At 40.5% G+C, this 15,462-nt stretch overlaps 2 protein-coding genes across 2 annotated transcripts; one reads left to right on the top strand and one right to left on the bottom strand.

The window, feature by feature from the left end:
• The first annotated feature begins 3,156 nt into the window (after nt 1–3,156).
• Nucleotides 3,157–4,380, top strand: LOC137271891 (uncharacterized). Its single transcript, XM_067804278.1, has one exon. It carries the CDS (start codon nt 3,157–3,159, stop codon nt 4,378–4,380), a length of 1,224 nt encoding a protein of 407 aa, XP_067660379.1.
• Nucleotides 4,381–5,657: 1,277 nt separating this feature from the next.
• LOC137272710 (ankyrin-3-like) lies at nt 5,658–12,256 on the bottom strand. The gene is made up of 3 exons (XM_067805094.1): nt 12,086–12,256; nt 10,880–10,975; nt 5,658–8,837 (listed from the first exon to the last, which is right to left on the bottom strand). The coding sequence occupies exons 2-3, from the start codon at nt 10,902–10,904 to the stop codon at nt 7,462–7,464; spliced, it is 1,401 nt and encodes a 466-aa protein (XP_067661195.1). The 5' UTR covers nt 10,905–10,975; nt 12,086–12,256; the 3' UTR covers nt 5,658–7,461.
• Between the last annotated feature and the right edge of the window lie 3,206 nt (nt 12,257–15,462).

The raw sequence follows: 15,462 nt of genomic DNA, 5'->3' as shown, positions 1-15,462 counted from the left end.
TTGTTTTCACATTGGACAATGGTCTTCGTGATGGGAAACAGAAGCCATGACCAAAAAAAAACGAACGAACGAACAAACAAACAAACAAACAAACAACATCAACCAAATCATGTAATCACTCTTTCACACAAACGCTTTTATTAATTGCTGAGGTTTGTCAATCCAAGAATTCCCAAGAGGGTCCTGGGTGAATATTGAAAACTGACCCAATTGGTAAGTAAATTATTAAACCATAAATATAACCCAGGGCTTCAATTTGGAAATTTCCTATCTTGAATGGAAAATATACCAGCAGACATAACTTTCTATATCTCATTCATTTTAAAGAACATTTAAATGCTAAATAAAACTTACGAATGTCGCCTGGACGTATTCAGGAAATACTGGGATTTATACATAAATAAATATGTATTCTCGAATCCCGAATTCCACATTCACCTCGATCATGGGTCTCAGTACCTTACATGTTTATTCCGCTTTTGATATTTTCAAATGAAGCTGACACAGAAAAAACATACTTGAAATACAGTCGAAAAATGGTTATTTAATAAAATACAATTTTAAAGATATGCTAATGTCACACAAACTGATTGCCATCGTAGTCACTATTTTGTCTAGTCCGAGTTCCAGGTGGTGGGTTTTTTATATGATTATGTCCATACACCTCCACTAACTTACAATAAAAACATTCGTCTATATACATCATAATGTGACTTTTCAATAAAGCTATGATCCGAAAAGAGAATTCACGCCGATCAGTTTGCGCTTATTTGAAACTGAACAGAAATCCGAAATCCGAAATCGCAAACTGCACACGCAAGGCTCCTCGTTTAAGGCAGTTTATCGTTGCTACTGTTGTCGTGATGGTGGTGGCAGTGGTGGACGTTGCATGGTATGATGTAGCTGCCACGCTATTGGTTTGTTTAACTGCCGCGAAACCCATACCTGTCCCAACGACAGCAAACGGCACAAAACTGATCCGTGTGATTGCGAAAACCCGTCCCAGCTGTTAAATTCGGATTCGATGCTTCGCGAACGCGCTTTATATGTAACATCGGATCCTTAATGAAATCGCGGATCCTAAGAGGTTGAAAATGTCCGTTGAGTCAGCAGGGTGAGCAAACGTTTGTGTCGTACCATCAACGCAACCCGCAACAGCAGAAACCGGATCTCATCGGACCCAACTGAGTAAGACAGATCGAGGGCGTGTGTAGTACACTCGCTGTGTCCTAGAACATTCTGTGTGTATATAATTTGCTTGTTTATCACAGGATCCGAAAGTGACAAATTGAACTGCGTATGAATCGGATCGGCGTTGGTTAATCTTCGATGTGTTCGGATGTACACCGTGTCATGATGTATTCCAGATATTACTTACCTTCTGAGGATTAATTCCTAGCATCAGTCATTTTATTGTTGATTATTTATCGGAGTCATCATGTGAATAGCTTCGTGGTAAAAGCATTCGCTTGTCACGGTGAAGACCGAGGTTCAACGTATGGTGTGTCCTCCGCAGGAACATTGCTAAAACCTTCGTAAACCTAAATTCACGCACATGGATAAGAGGTGCGTCAATAAACGTCTCATTACCCCAGGTACATGACGGAGCTGTTCCAATAATCGATACTGAAGTAGATAATTCCGTTCTATGATCAAACTCACCTGCACACACACACACTCACCATGACTTTCCATCCTATACGTTTCAGCTACATATTCAGTGAGTGATTTCCGTAATAGATTGTACTGTTAGAGATATATCACAGATAGAGAGATATTAAACTGTCGCGAATATCACATTTACAAATTATACTGTGACGTATATAGTGAGTGAGTGAGTGAGTGAGTTAATTTTAAGCCGCACTCCACAATATTCCAGCTATATGGCGGCGTGATGCATATAAGGCTGGAATACAAAATGAAATGTTTGTCAGTGACGAGGGCGGTAGGACTTTTTTACAGGTTTTGATAGAAAAAAAAACGTACGGGGGAAATACAGCCTGGGAAGTTAAGCGCGTGTTAATGAGGTGTAGATTCAGTCACACTCGTTTTTACAGACACTCATTCTAACAGTGGACAAATAGCTGATCGGGACGCGGAGAAGGCAAAATTATTATTAATTATTATTTTTTTAAAAAAAAAATGTGTTACCCACGCAAATAAAAGTGACGCGCCGACGCTCAGGAAACATTTCACTTATTTATGTATTCTAATGTGTGTAAGCAACGTTTTGGTCGTATTAAGCAACGTGAAGGTCCGGGTTAGAACTGATCTTCAGCAACCAATGCTCGTAAGAGGCGACCAAGGTGATCGGGTGGTCAGACTCGCTGACTTGGTTGACACATGACATCATTGCCCAGTTAATGATTGATGCTCATACTGTTGATCCCTGGATTGCCTGATCCAGACTCTATAATTTACAGACCGCTGCCAAATGGCTTGGATATTCTGGAGTGTTCCGTTAAGTAACATACAAATCAAGCAACCAAACAACTTGTGTTTGTCACGGGAATACCTCAGTAAGCTAAGTATGATCGTTCTGTGCAGTGAGTACATTCAGGTTCGGGAGTTGTTTGGGACGCATTAAAACCGCTCTTCATGTTAGATTGAGAGGAGTGTGAGAAGTGGAAATAAAGTTACATTCTTATTGTTGCAGCGGATTATTTATCACTATGTACATTGGCAGTTCCCATGTCTGAAGCGATCTGCCACCCTGGACACTACACCTTGTACAATAGAAATATGGACTAGCACGGGAATGTGACACGTTATTGCCTCTTTAAGTTACAAATCTAGCACTCGACATCAGTGAAATTTCGCATTAGATTTCTTGGACACTTCATATGAAAACGTATAGCCACCGTCTGAGCCTCACCAAGACGACAGTTTACCATATCAGCGAATGGACAATCAAAATTTGATATCATTTAGAGTAGAAGAGGAGTCAACATGGACCCAAATAAAACAACGATTGATTTGGTGAGTACTGTGGGTGGTTCCCTTCTTGAGTGGGTCAGAATCGCCATATTACCGTACATCTTGGTCTGTGTGTACATCAGTATTATGGTTCTTGGGGTAACCCTGAATGTCACTCTGATTGTCATGTTCGGAAAATGGAAACATTACAAGACTCCGGGGAACGCCTTTATCCTCCAGATGGCGCTGGTGGACATCGCAATGTGTGTCGTCTGCTTCCCGTTTACAACAGTGTCAGCCATCTTGAAAACGTGGCAGCTGCCTGATGTCGTCTGTTCTGCCCTTGGAGTTGCATGCAGGTGGTTTTATCATTTACCCTTTGTGTTTTTGAGTTGCTGTGCCGTTGAACGAACTACCAAGATAAGAAACAAGGAACTTTACATGAGAACATTTGGTAAGCCGATTTTCGTTATTTTCATCAGTGGGATAACCTACACCCTTACATTTGGCCTTGCCGTTCTTCCGGTCATTCCTGATGAAGTCTTTGGAGACATCAAGTTCAGCAAGATCACTTATCAATGTGAACTGATCCAAGATTCAGGTCATTTTATTCATAATTTTGACTTTGTAATGAGCGTGGCTGCATCAGTGGTGACATATTCCGTGTGTGGTGTGCTGATTTTCAGAGTGAGGCGTAAATCTGTACCAATCAAACCTGATGACAGTTTAGAACTGGAAACAATGACAGCAGAGAGCCAAGGAACCGTGGAGGATGTGAGGTCTGCCTCAAGTCTGTCATCCAGCTCCACATCTCCCATCACGGTATCAGACATTGGTGGAAAACGCAACACTAAAGGAACTGACATGGCTGTTCCACGTGGGCTTCAGAAGCTGCAGGCGAAGGGGGAGTTCGTGGTGGAAGTTCTGAGAGACGACAGAGCCGATGCAGACTACCACATGGTCATCACGTACGTCATCACATGGGTCATGGTCACCGTGTTCACGTTGGCACAACCTGTGTTAACTTACATCGAAGTGTACGGCGGAGTTACCGTATGGGGCGGAGCTCATATCATTGCCATCATGGTAGGATCAATGTCTTTCTGTGTGAAGCCTATTGTCTACCTGTCCCATAACAAGTACCTCCAGAGGCAAACTGAGTCTGTCCTACCTACTGCCCTGACGGAAACTGTGACAAAGGTGAAGGTCACTGTATCGTCCTCTGTTGACAAGCTGGAGAGAGCTGTCTTTAGAATGAACACGACGAAGCCATCTTCAGGCGAGAGAAACCTCTCACCGGTTTCGGCTGATTCCACTGACAGTCCAACAGAATCTGATCAGATATTGTCAAGGTCATCTCCTGATATGTCACTGTTCAGTATGGTGATGTCAAGGTCATCAACCAAGTTCTCGAAGGACATATATGACGAGACAGGTACGGTTTGTGATGTTACAGCACACTGAACAGGTGCCCTCCTACCGTATGACACTAAATATATTGGAACGTGTATTTATAAAGCTGTACCCGAAACAATTCCCCGTTTCGATTTGCACTAATGTTAAGTGATTTTTTTAGTGAAAAACTGATTTGGTTTCGGCTATGACGGGTCTCACTAGTTGGGCGGGTAGGCTCCTGTTTTCGCGAACACCTGGTATCACAACTGTTTAATAGTGATTCACAGACACGTGGCAGTCGGAACGCTACATTGCTTGTAGCAGACGTTTCTTGTTTCTTTGTTTATATTTACATATATTTTGGTGGCATGCAAGAATCAAATCGGGGCGTTCACTCCTCACAAAAGAGCTTTGTGGTTGATTTTGATTTACAAAACACGACTTTAATATTCTGAGATGAGTTTTGATTGTGACCAGCGTTTCATCAAGCACTTTATGCTTATTAGTTTTCGAGCTAGACTGCAATTCATCGCTCCGCTTTTGAGCCAAATGGACCATACATGATCTGTTTACTGACATGCTTGTCTTTTCGACATACCGGGAGTGGGGTGTTGCGCCAGGTACCACGGAGTAACGTCATCTTATGAACGCCAGAAATATACGATTGTGGGTTCGAATCCCGATTCGCCAAAATATTTATCTAGCTATGGCAGCAACAACCCATGTTCGGGTGTTATTGTCGAAGTGGTGGGCGTCTGAGATCTGTATTACGACAAGCCGTGTTCAACATACCCAACTCACTCATATATTGGGGAACGTGCGTGTGCGTGTGTGTGCACGCGTGCGTATCTTTGCGATGGCTTTTGATCCATAAGTTGCATCAAACATACTGTGCGCAAAAGAAAGTACACGCGTGTAACTTCTCGCTTCTCTCATTACTATGGACAGAAAAATTACGATGTCTATGTAATTTGAAAATCGTATATAGTAATGGTCGTGTGTTGAGATCCCGACATTCAGACATGTGATCATAATTACGTCACTTTAAGTGACACGTCAATGACATTTACACTTCGCATAGAACGGAAAGTATAAACGGATCTAGAATTAGTAACTGAAAAGCCGCACTTGACTCATCAAAAGAAATCTGAGCGGATCATGGGTTTATCTATGTTACTGTACGGCTATATTTGGTCGTCCACAGACACACGGACACAGACACAGACACAGACACACGCACACACACACACACGTACATGTGATGGCAGTATGTAAATACTCACTACCAGATACACCAGCTTCATACTTCAATAGTTCTAGTAATTTCACTTCTGACAAAGCAAATGTTCAACTGCTCACGTTTAATGGATTCTTACAACAAGCAGTTGACAAAGAGGGCATCGCTTCAAACCTGGGTCTCAACTGTTAAATACAAATTGCTGATATGGAATATAACGAGGCAGATACAATACAGGGTCTCTGGATGAAGGTACTGAAGGTTTAACAGCCTTTGTCGTATCTGACTGCAAATTGATGAGAATGTTTTCTTTATTATTTTGACACCAGTTTATTATCAATGATGGAGGAAGTTATGCAGAGCTTATTCTGATGTGGATTCAGGCATTTCTGCATTTTGTATTTGTAAACTACGACAAAAGTTGTCTCCCTTTGTATACAAGCAAGCAGACAGCAAAACATTGCTTTGTACATTCCAACTGTGTACAGTGTTTTGAGATGTCTCAGTGTGGAGATGGAATTGAGAACACAGAGTGACAAAGTTAGCACGACATTTTTGGTGACAAAAGTGATAGAGATTTACTGATGAAAAATCTCATGTTTCTAAAGAGACAGTAGCAACGTAATTGCATGCAATGGTAGAAATCTTCCCCAAACCATGAGAGAAGAACGCCTGTTTGCATCGATTTGGACAATGTTGCATTCAGTAAACATGGCGTCATACCTAGCAAGTTTCACAGCTGTCACAAACTGTTGGTGAAAGCTTTCCTCAGACACAATTTGCAATAATTCATAAGTCAGGTATGAAAGATGAAGGGTCAGTGTAGCTGTATCCAACCTGCATAATAAGGTGCAAACAGTTTGCCAGCTTCCAAATTACCGTTTCACATATTAAGTCCAGGGTGTAGTATTTGTGTTGCTTCCACGCTACTATATGTTTTGGAAGATCCTTGTGTCTGAGCAGCAGGGAATATTCTTGTCAAAGCTGTCAAAATCTCATAAAAAATAGCCAGGATAAGTACTTTTAGGGGTATGAGTGAGCAAGTGATTTAGGTTTCACGTAACTTTGCACTAAACACGTATTTCATGTAAAAGCAACAACAACATTTTCATGACCTGGATTGGTCAGTAAACTCAAAAGAACTTATATGAAGACCGCTTCAATATACATAGGTTTATGAGACAGTATCAGAACAAGAGAAAATGATATCTTATGAAAATAGATGTTCTGACAGAAGATTAAAGGATGTTTCGGCAGTCAAACCCCAGACGACATCAGAAATCCGTTTCACACTCTCTTGGCAGCCCAAGGATCACATAAGTATGGGTTTAAAATCACACAGTCAGCCTGTGTATGATTCTCAGTTCATTGGCACAAAAAAGTGAACAATTAACAGAGTTGTGTTTCTGACTTCTGATGACTCTGAGTAGACATGATAACCATAAGGCATATGGTTGTGTGGCTATTTAAAGTGAACACTGTTGGCTGTTTTTCTGAAATATGCATTTTTTTGCCAATTTATGCAAATCTAACAGCAATAGCTTGGTTGCGTTACTTTACTGAATTCAAATCTCTGTTTGCACAAGCATGATTCAACCTTTGACATATGCATAAGGTCTTAGTGAAATCATATGAAGTCAAGGAAATTTTGTAAAATACCTTAACGAAACAAACATTATTAACAGACAAAACAATAAACATACAAATATCTGCACATGAACATCTGACTTTTTATAATTCATCTTCAGGAACCCCTGGTTGTGGCAAGAATGAATGACTGGAACAGGTGGTCAGGCTGGTTGCGTGAATACATGATCATGACATTGATGTCTATTACTGGATTGTCTGGTCCAGGCTAGACAACTGGGACACTTCTGTCATACAGATGGGATGATGCTGAGTACATTTAAATATCAAAACTCAAAACAATAATCAATGTCGTTAAATTTCAGATAACCTTTATATGAAGATGGAATAGCTAACTGATCTATACTTCTGTCTTTCTTGGGTGGAACAGCTGCTCGTATAGCAATACGGCAGATTTCTCTCAGAGTCCTTGGTTGGTGGAGGTACCAGTCCAGCAATGATTTCATCCTTTGTTGAACATCTTCTTGCAGGCGCTCTAGGTCCTTATAGAGTGCTTCCATATTAGTCTCCTTGAGAGGAGCCCCTGCGGCATGTAGCAGTTCTGTTATGCTGATGACAATATCTTCTGGTATTCGTCTGGACCTTTTTCTGCGTGTCAGACCATCGCTTTTAAAGAACTGAAATAAAGGTGGGAATATCAGAGCTTGAGCTTTTGGTCTTTGCATTTCTTGTCCTTGAGATTCATGTCCTTCAATTCTTTCACCTTCAGTTTCTTGTCCGTTGGTATCTTGCTCTTCAGTTTTGTGAGTCTTTGCACCCCAGTCCAACAGCAGCTTGGCCTTGTCTAGTCTGTAGAGACGACAAGCCATATGTAAGGGCCTCCACCCAAAGTTCCCATAAAGCTCATGGTTCACAGATGCTCCTGCATTTATTAGATACTCCATTGCTTGTTGAACATTCTTGGCATCATTTTCCATCACGATCGACCTCAAGCCTTCATTGGGTGATGCTCCTTGAGAAATCATCAGCTCCAGAAGTCTACCATGACCAGACCCTATCCCACATACATAACTCAGAGTGATAAAATTCTTGTTGAAACAAGCACCATGTTGCAAGAGGAACTCCACCATTTCAACATTTCCCTGACAAGCATGTTCATGAAATGGGTATCCGTTACGCCAGTTGACATCACTCCCCGCATCGATCAGCATCTTGGCTATAGGCAAACTTTTCACTATACACAATGGAGAACACATAAAAGCATCCATCAGATCTACAACTGCACCCTGAGCAAGGAGATGAGCTACAACATCCTTGTTATTTTGTTTACATGCGTAATGTAAAGCAGTTCGTTGGTCCCCATACGACACGTCATTGACACTAGCACCCGACTCAAGCAGTTTCTTGACAATTCCTAGATTGTTTGTTTTCTGATCTGAAGCATAGTGTAATGGCATGATGCGTAACTCTGGATGTGCGTAGTTGGGGTCTGCCCCGTGTTCCAGCAGCAGAGTCACAATGTCCTCAACGTTCCTCTGACACGCCCACACCAATGGGTTCCCATTCTTCCAGGGTGCTTTGTTCAAAATGTCAGCTACATCTGCAGTGTGGTCCTTGAGGAAGTCCCTTATGTCTCCCAGTGTCCCATCCTGCACAAGTGACTTCAGACGAGTCATATCTACCTCAAGGGTTGACTGAAGACCTTCAAACACAAAGTCACATTAAATTATGTGAAATGTAACCTTTGGAACATACTTCCAAACAACTTTTCATTTGTTTTTATATAGAGTTATTTGACCAAACTGTTTAACAGGCTGTACAGTTAAAATGTTACTGTACTTTTAGAAACTATTTTCAGAATCCTTATGGAAATGAACCTGAAATCAACATACCACCACTTGCCTCACTTTCAATGTTAAATCATCAAAGTAAATTATCTCTCCAATGCAATCACATGCAATTGCACATTAGCAATGTTGGGTTCTGCTGATACACATGTAACTGGCAACAGTAAATATCCCTGTGGAACAACAAATAAGTTGTCCTATTTCTTATGAATTATAGATTCTGTTATAAGGTTACCATATAATTTTGGAAGATATTTCAAGCTGTGCACATCAGCTACGGAACTTCACTACTCATGAAAATTACGACTAATTCCTTTGAGCAATCCTGACATAGACAGTTGAAACATATACTAGTACATGAAGAGACTTTCCACAAAACTGAGGATTTGACTGATGATGATCGAACATACAAGCTTTTTGCTCAGTAAAAGGGGTGAAATGTTGAAACAGTCTCACTGTACAATTGGGGATTTCAGGAATGTCTTTCAGAATGTGTTTCCAAGTTCTTATTCATAAATAGGAACACCTCACAAGAGAAAATAAGGAAAATCCCTGCTTCTGTTAGGTACTCCCTGGTCTCACATGAAAAATATGTGCTCAAATCTCAGTAGAAGTGTACAAGACAAATATGGAAGCATGCCCCAAAACTATTATTAAGGGGCCTTAAACATGTTTGTAGGGAGTCATTGTTGTTCATTTTTTATAAATGTTGGCAGCAGGATTGTTGTGCCAAGATATGCAGATCACATTCAAAACAACTCTCACATCAGACAAGAACTGACACAACCAGTTGTATTGGTACCGCTGAATTCAAGTCCATTGAAGTCATGCAAATAGTAGAATGGTAAAGCACAAAAAATGCTGACAATTTAGCTGTTTGTGTTGGCTGCATTTAAGTGTTTCGAGACCTCCAATATGTTCAAAATGAAACCCTAAATTCTCATGTCTAACTCCTGACATCTGAATGACAGAACAGTACCTTACCAGATAAGCTGGCAACAAGCATGAAAGTCCAACACAGATTATTCAAAAAAAAATTTCAAAAGTAGCTGCATAGCTCACATGAGTTTTTCTGGGACAAAATCTCAGGTCTTAGTGATCCAGCCTTGATTCTAAGCCACTGAGGCTGTAAAACTTTATTCTGGGCAAATGAGTCACAGAACACAACATACTCTCAACAGTACCACATCAAGCAGATATCATGGCTCTTAGAAATGAAAACATGTATGAACACTTTCTGTCACTGGAACTCCTTGATGAAATTTGGTTTTGAGATACAGAAAACAGACATGATTGCCTAAAGGCTTTGCTTCCACTGACTGACCACTAACAAAGATTCCCTGCCATGACTTCATATCTAGGTTACCTCAGATCCTCACACAGAGAGGCATCATATTGAAAAATCTACAAATATCAAAACGGGTGGTGAGGTAGCCTGGTGGTCAAAGTGTTCGCTCATCATGATGGAGATCCAGGTTCGACTCCCCACATGGATACAGTGTCTGAAACCCATTTATGGTGTCTCCTGCCATAATATTGCTGGAATATTGCTAAAAGCAGTGTAAAACCATACTCACTCACACACTCACTCACAAATATCAAAAACATCTGACTCTGAGGAATCATACAAATTTTCAGCTTCATTTCCCTTACAGTTTTAGAAAGGATGTCGAAAACTGAAATGTGAAAGACAGACAGACAAATGTATGCCAGATGACATAAGTTCACTATATGTTCAGACAGGTGAGTTTAATTAGCAGTGCCTCTGTGGAAAAACCTATTTGAGGTGTCCCATGCCAGGATATTGCTGAAGTATTGGTCAGATTCAATCACCATCTTACTTTTGTCAGCTGGTTCTGAAATTCAAAATATATGAAAAGTAGAAATATCAACTCACTATGTTCTTCCTCATGTTCATCCATCCTGTGATTATGCCCACCTCGTGCTGACAATCACTGTTTGATTATTCGACATGAGTCCTCCATGAAGTTGCCTGCAAGACAACAAAAACAACAGTAACAATATCATCGCTCTAACAGGTAATTTGTATGCTCCAAGGATACTAACAAAGTAAATTTATCTCACTAAAAACTGACTTACGATGTTTTTCGGTAAAGAATCCTTTACCATTTTTCAAGCATATAGGGGTAAGATGTGGTACACCAGTTTATTTACAAGATAACATAATAATGTGATAACAATAACAAGGGCAGAATATCAAAGCATCAAAGAAAGTTAAATCATGAGCTTGAATAGCATGATGTTGATGGTGGAGATTTTTACAAAAAAGGAAACTGCAAGTAATAGAAATAATTTTTGGCATGAAAAACACAGGTTTCTGCATTTACACAAACACTGGATGCCTGTGAAACTTGAGTGTTATATAGTTTTAAAACTTTATCTTTCTTGTTGATCTTTGAATTTGACAAACCTGGAAAGGTTTTAAGCTCTCTGTATTTGAGGTGTGTGTCACAAAGTCTCTTAACATTCTGTCAATGTCCATGTCATTCCAAACAAGCAGGTAGATATCTCAATGCTAAATTACTGACGTAGAAAACGGCTCACAGAAGACTTTTTTTAAAGAAGACAGCTTCATTAATTCATTCACTGAAAAATTTGGAAGATTATTTAGAAATTGAGAGAAAAATGTACCGGTAGTTTCCCACCGATGTAATAAACTTGCTGAAGTACTTTCAAAAGCAACCGAAGTTGCGCTGGGAACAACCAAGTGACACCTGCGTTGGAGCATGACGAGGTACACTAATTAGTACAAATGGTGGAGAAAGTGACCTATCTCCTGTAGATTAAGCATGATTGATGACAAGACAATATTTGGACCTTCTGGTTTCCACACAACGTATCGTATGATTGCATGGCATCTCTTATGTTGGGATCAGTGTAGCGTGTCAGGGTGACTGTACAGCCATTGCCAGTCACGCCTCACGGGCATTGCTGAGGAGAATATGGAAAACGGATGCAACATATGTCATATTTGGGATTTCACTTTCTTAGTAATATGACATATGTTGCATTTGACCACTTTCTAAATGGCATCGTGGAAAACGGATGCTCATAAATGACATAATCTCCTCAAAATACTTACATGGCTCATGACTGCATTATACAACATCCATAACTATTTTCTTGGGCGGATTGACACCTATTGTGGAACTTAGGTGGTGGTGTTGACACGAGGTTGATGTGGTGCAATTCACCCGTCGGATTTTCCTCCTCCCTTCTCTCTCTTTCAAGTGTGCATCGCGAGCGGTAGACTGCTGTGAGTGCTCTCCCTTTTCTGTCTACCGCTTCCGGGTCCAGAATGCGATGTAAACAATGCATAAAGTTTTTGAATCGCTGCCCTATGCTCGTTTAACCTACAGCGAAGTCTGTGGTATTTTTCTGAAATGAACACCTATGCAACATTGTACTTGTTTTTAGCGGATTCGCCATAGTTCAGTAAACTGAGACGAACCTCAATCAAGCCTAGTATTTGACATATATGCTGTTGGAGACACTAGTGGCCGAAATGAACCGCTTCTTTTAACCAGAGACCATATATCTATTATATGGTCTCTGTTTTAACGTACTGAAAAACTTCAGCATAAGGCGTTGTAAAGACGGAAACATAGTCATCAAATATTTGGCTGTAAAAAGTGACTCCGTCCGCTCATTACAGAAAATGACGTTCATAGGCCTTCTTTTCTGCACGAAATATAAAGCCTACCTATCTTATGCATAACCAGGTGTGTATTGTACTTTACTTTCGAGCGTATATTCCGCATGAGATAACAGATTCTATTCTAACATGCAACCTCATGTTTTTTTGGTTAGTGCGAACATTTATTGAACCGAACTGCTTTGAACCGAAGTTGTTTTTGGTTTTTTTCCCCAGATGGGCCGATCATTACAGAAAAATTTATGTTCAATGACGAAAAACCTTTATATTTGACCAAACAACCAAAGTGCCTCCTAAATCATTTACGTTAGTGGTGGTCTAGCCGGAACAGCCGATTTTATAATAACAGTCACTAAATGACTCGTCAAAAGCGATCACTGATAAATGCCATGCTGACTCACTAATACACACACACTATCTATACACATCACCATTTTAACTAAGTCACACACGCACACGCACACGCACACGCACACACACACGCACGTACACACGTACACACATACACACGTACACACACTTAAGCAAGCGTGGATAGTGTTTACAATGCAGTTTTCAAACAAGTACCAAACATGTCACAACTACAATTACGATCAAAACATTAAGCTCCAATCTAAACCTGGTCTTCAGTAACCCATGCCTGTCGTAAGACGCGATTAACGGGATCGGGTGGTGGATCACTGCTGGAAGGTGTTGTCGTATCCCACTTGCGTAGATCGATCCTCGAGCTGTGGACTGTCTGGCCCAGCTATGTAGCTGGAGTATTGCTCAGTGAGGGCGTTATAGAACAAACAAACAGATAAACAAACCGGGTGACAGACTCGTTGACATGTCTTATGCGTGTCTGCGTATCCCAACTGCACAGATCGATGGTCGTGGTGTCACTCGCTAGATTGTCTAGTACAACTCTTTTATGGCTAGATTGTCTAGTACAACTCTTTTATTATGTTTTGAACAGAGACCATATACCAAAATGATTTTGAACACTGCTGAGCGCGACGTTAAACAAGAAACAAACAACAGATGCGCTGTTTTGTTGGCTCGTCCACTTGCTGACTTGGTTGACACATATCATCAGTCCCCAATCACGCAGACCTATGTTCAAGATGTTGATCAGCGGGTGGTCTGGTCTAGACGCGACTATTTCCAGACCGCCGCAATATATAGATGTAACATTGCGGAATTCGGCGTAAAACAACTAACCTCTCTCGCTCATTGTCACTACGAGATGTGTGAACGCGTGGTTCCGACAAGGGTGTCACATATGGGACTAGATGATCCTTACTCTTGGACATCCACACCCTCACGATTTGGGCGGGTACATACACACACGTTGGATACCCCATACACATTCTTTCTTCATCAGATGAATGACACGTACCAACACAAGCGAATCCGTTGCAAATATGACTGGCAACGTGTATCGACTTCAATTTGTGGCTCATAGAACCAGTCTCACCGCAAAATGCCTCTAAACCGACATACCTGACATAACAACGTATGGTATGGATTTACAACACGAGGTCTCTGGGCTACTTCTTGTCGCTTCATCGGGTGAATGGCAGAATGATGATGATGATGATGATGATGATGATGAGAGCTTCGTTTCGAGGGAAGTACAGAATACTTCACTTTTGAATCGCGATTGTACGCTTACAATTTTGTTTATTTGTTTTTTAAAAGCAGCAAATTATATTATATGTCATGAATAAGTGATAATTGTATTTTAATTGTTCAATTTTAATTGTATTTTAATTGTTCAATTTTTTGGTTGCATGTGACCTTTAACATCAGCTCCACTGTAACCTCTGTCGCCTATAATAGGGAATAAACCATGATACTTATAAATATGTGAATGAAGGGGTGTTATGTTACCTTGAATTTAAAATGAAGTAGATTTTATGCAATAGGTAAGACTGGTGTGTAGAGTATGGTAATAACGTGTGCACACACACACACACACACACACACACACACACACACACACTATACTGGTGTGTACAGGGTGGTTATAGCATATATATATATATATCGAGAGAGAGAGAGAGAGATATTGAGATATGTAAAACAATGCTTGTCTGTGGGTATCAGGAATGCATGCTCTTTTACATGTCTTAACATATCTTCAATAAAGAAAGGTACGTACGATATTGATTCAACACACATAAAAAAGCACAAAATATCTTATATATATCCACCTCAGTTTCAGAATTCCTTGATCCACCCATGAAGAAAGTCAAAGGCTCCTTATTATTAATAGAATAATATGAGTCCAGATATTTCTTCTTGCAAAATCGTCTTTATATTTATATTGGAAATATAGAGGAGTTTTTGCAAGAAGAAATATCTGGACTCATCATATATTTATTTCTGTACACTTATACACCTGCTGAAATCACCTACTTACACACACACACACACACACACACACACACACACACACACACACACACACACACACACACACACACACACACACACACACACACACACACACACACACACACACACACACACACACACACACACACACACACACACACACACACACACACACACACACACACACACACACACATTATATATTACTCCCTTTTCTTTCCTTCTGTAAAATGTGTTCATTTTAGAGACTAGTTAATTGCTAGTCTATGACTTTAACATTCAAGTCAATATTGTCATCACGGTCACTGCGTGTGCAACACATCATAATCTGAAGAGGGGTGGAGGAGCATTCTACCATTGCACTTTAGAGACTGGACACCTTCGTTTCCTCCTTGCTGTGTGACGACCGGTGCGAGCGCTCC

Source organism: Haliotis asinina, chromosome 2 (genome assembly GCF_037392515.1).
Source record: "Haliotis asinina isolate JCU_RB_2024 chromosome 2, JCU_Hal_asi_v2, whole genome shotgun sequence".
NCBI classification, from domain to species: Eukaryota; Metazoa; Mollusca; class Gastropoda; order Lepetellida; family Haliotidae; genus Haliotis; species Haliotis asinina.
Note: the sequence above shows the minus strand (reverse complement) of the source record. Positions and strands in the feature narration are given on the sequence as shown.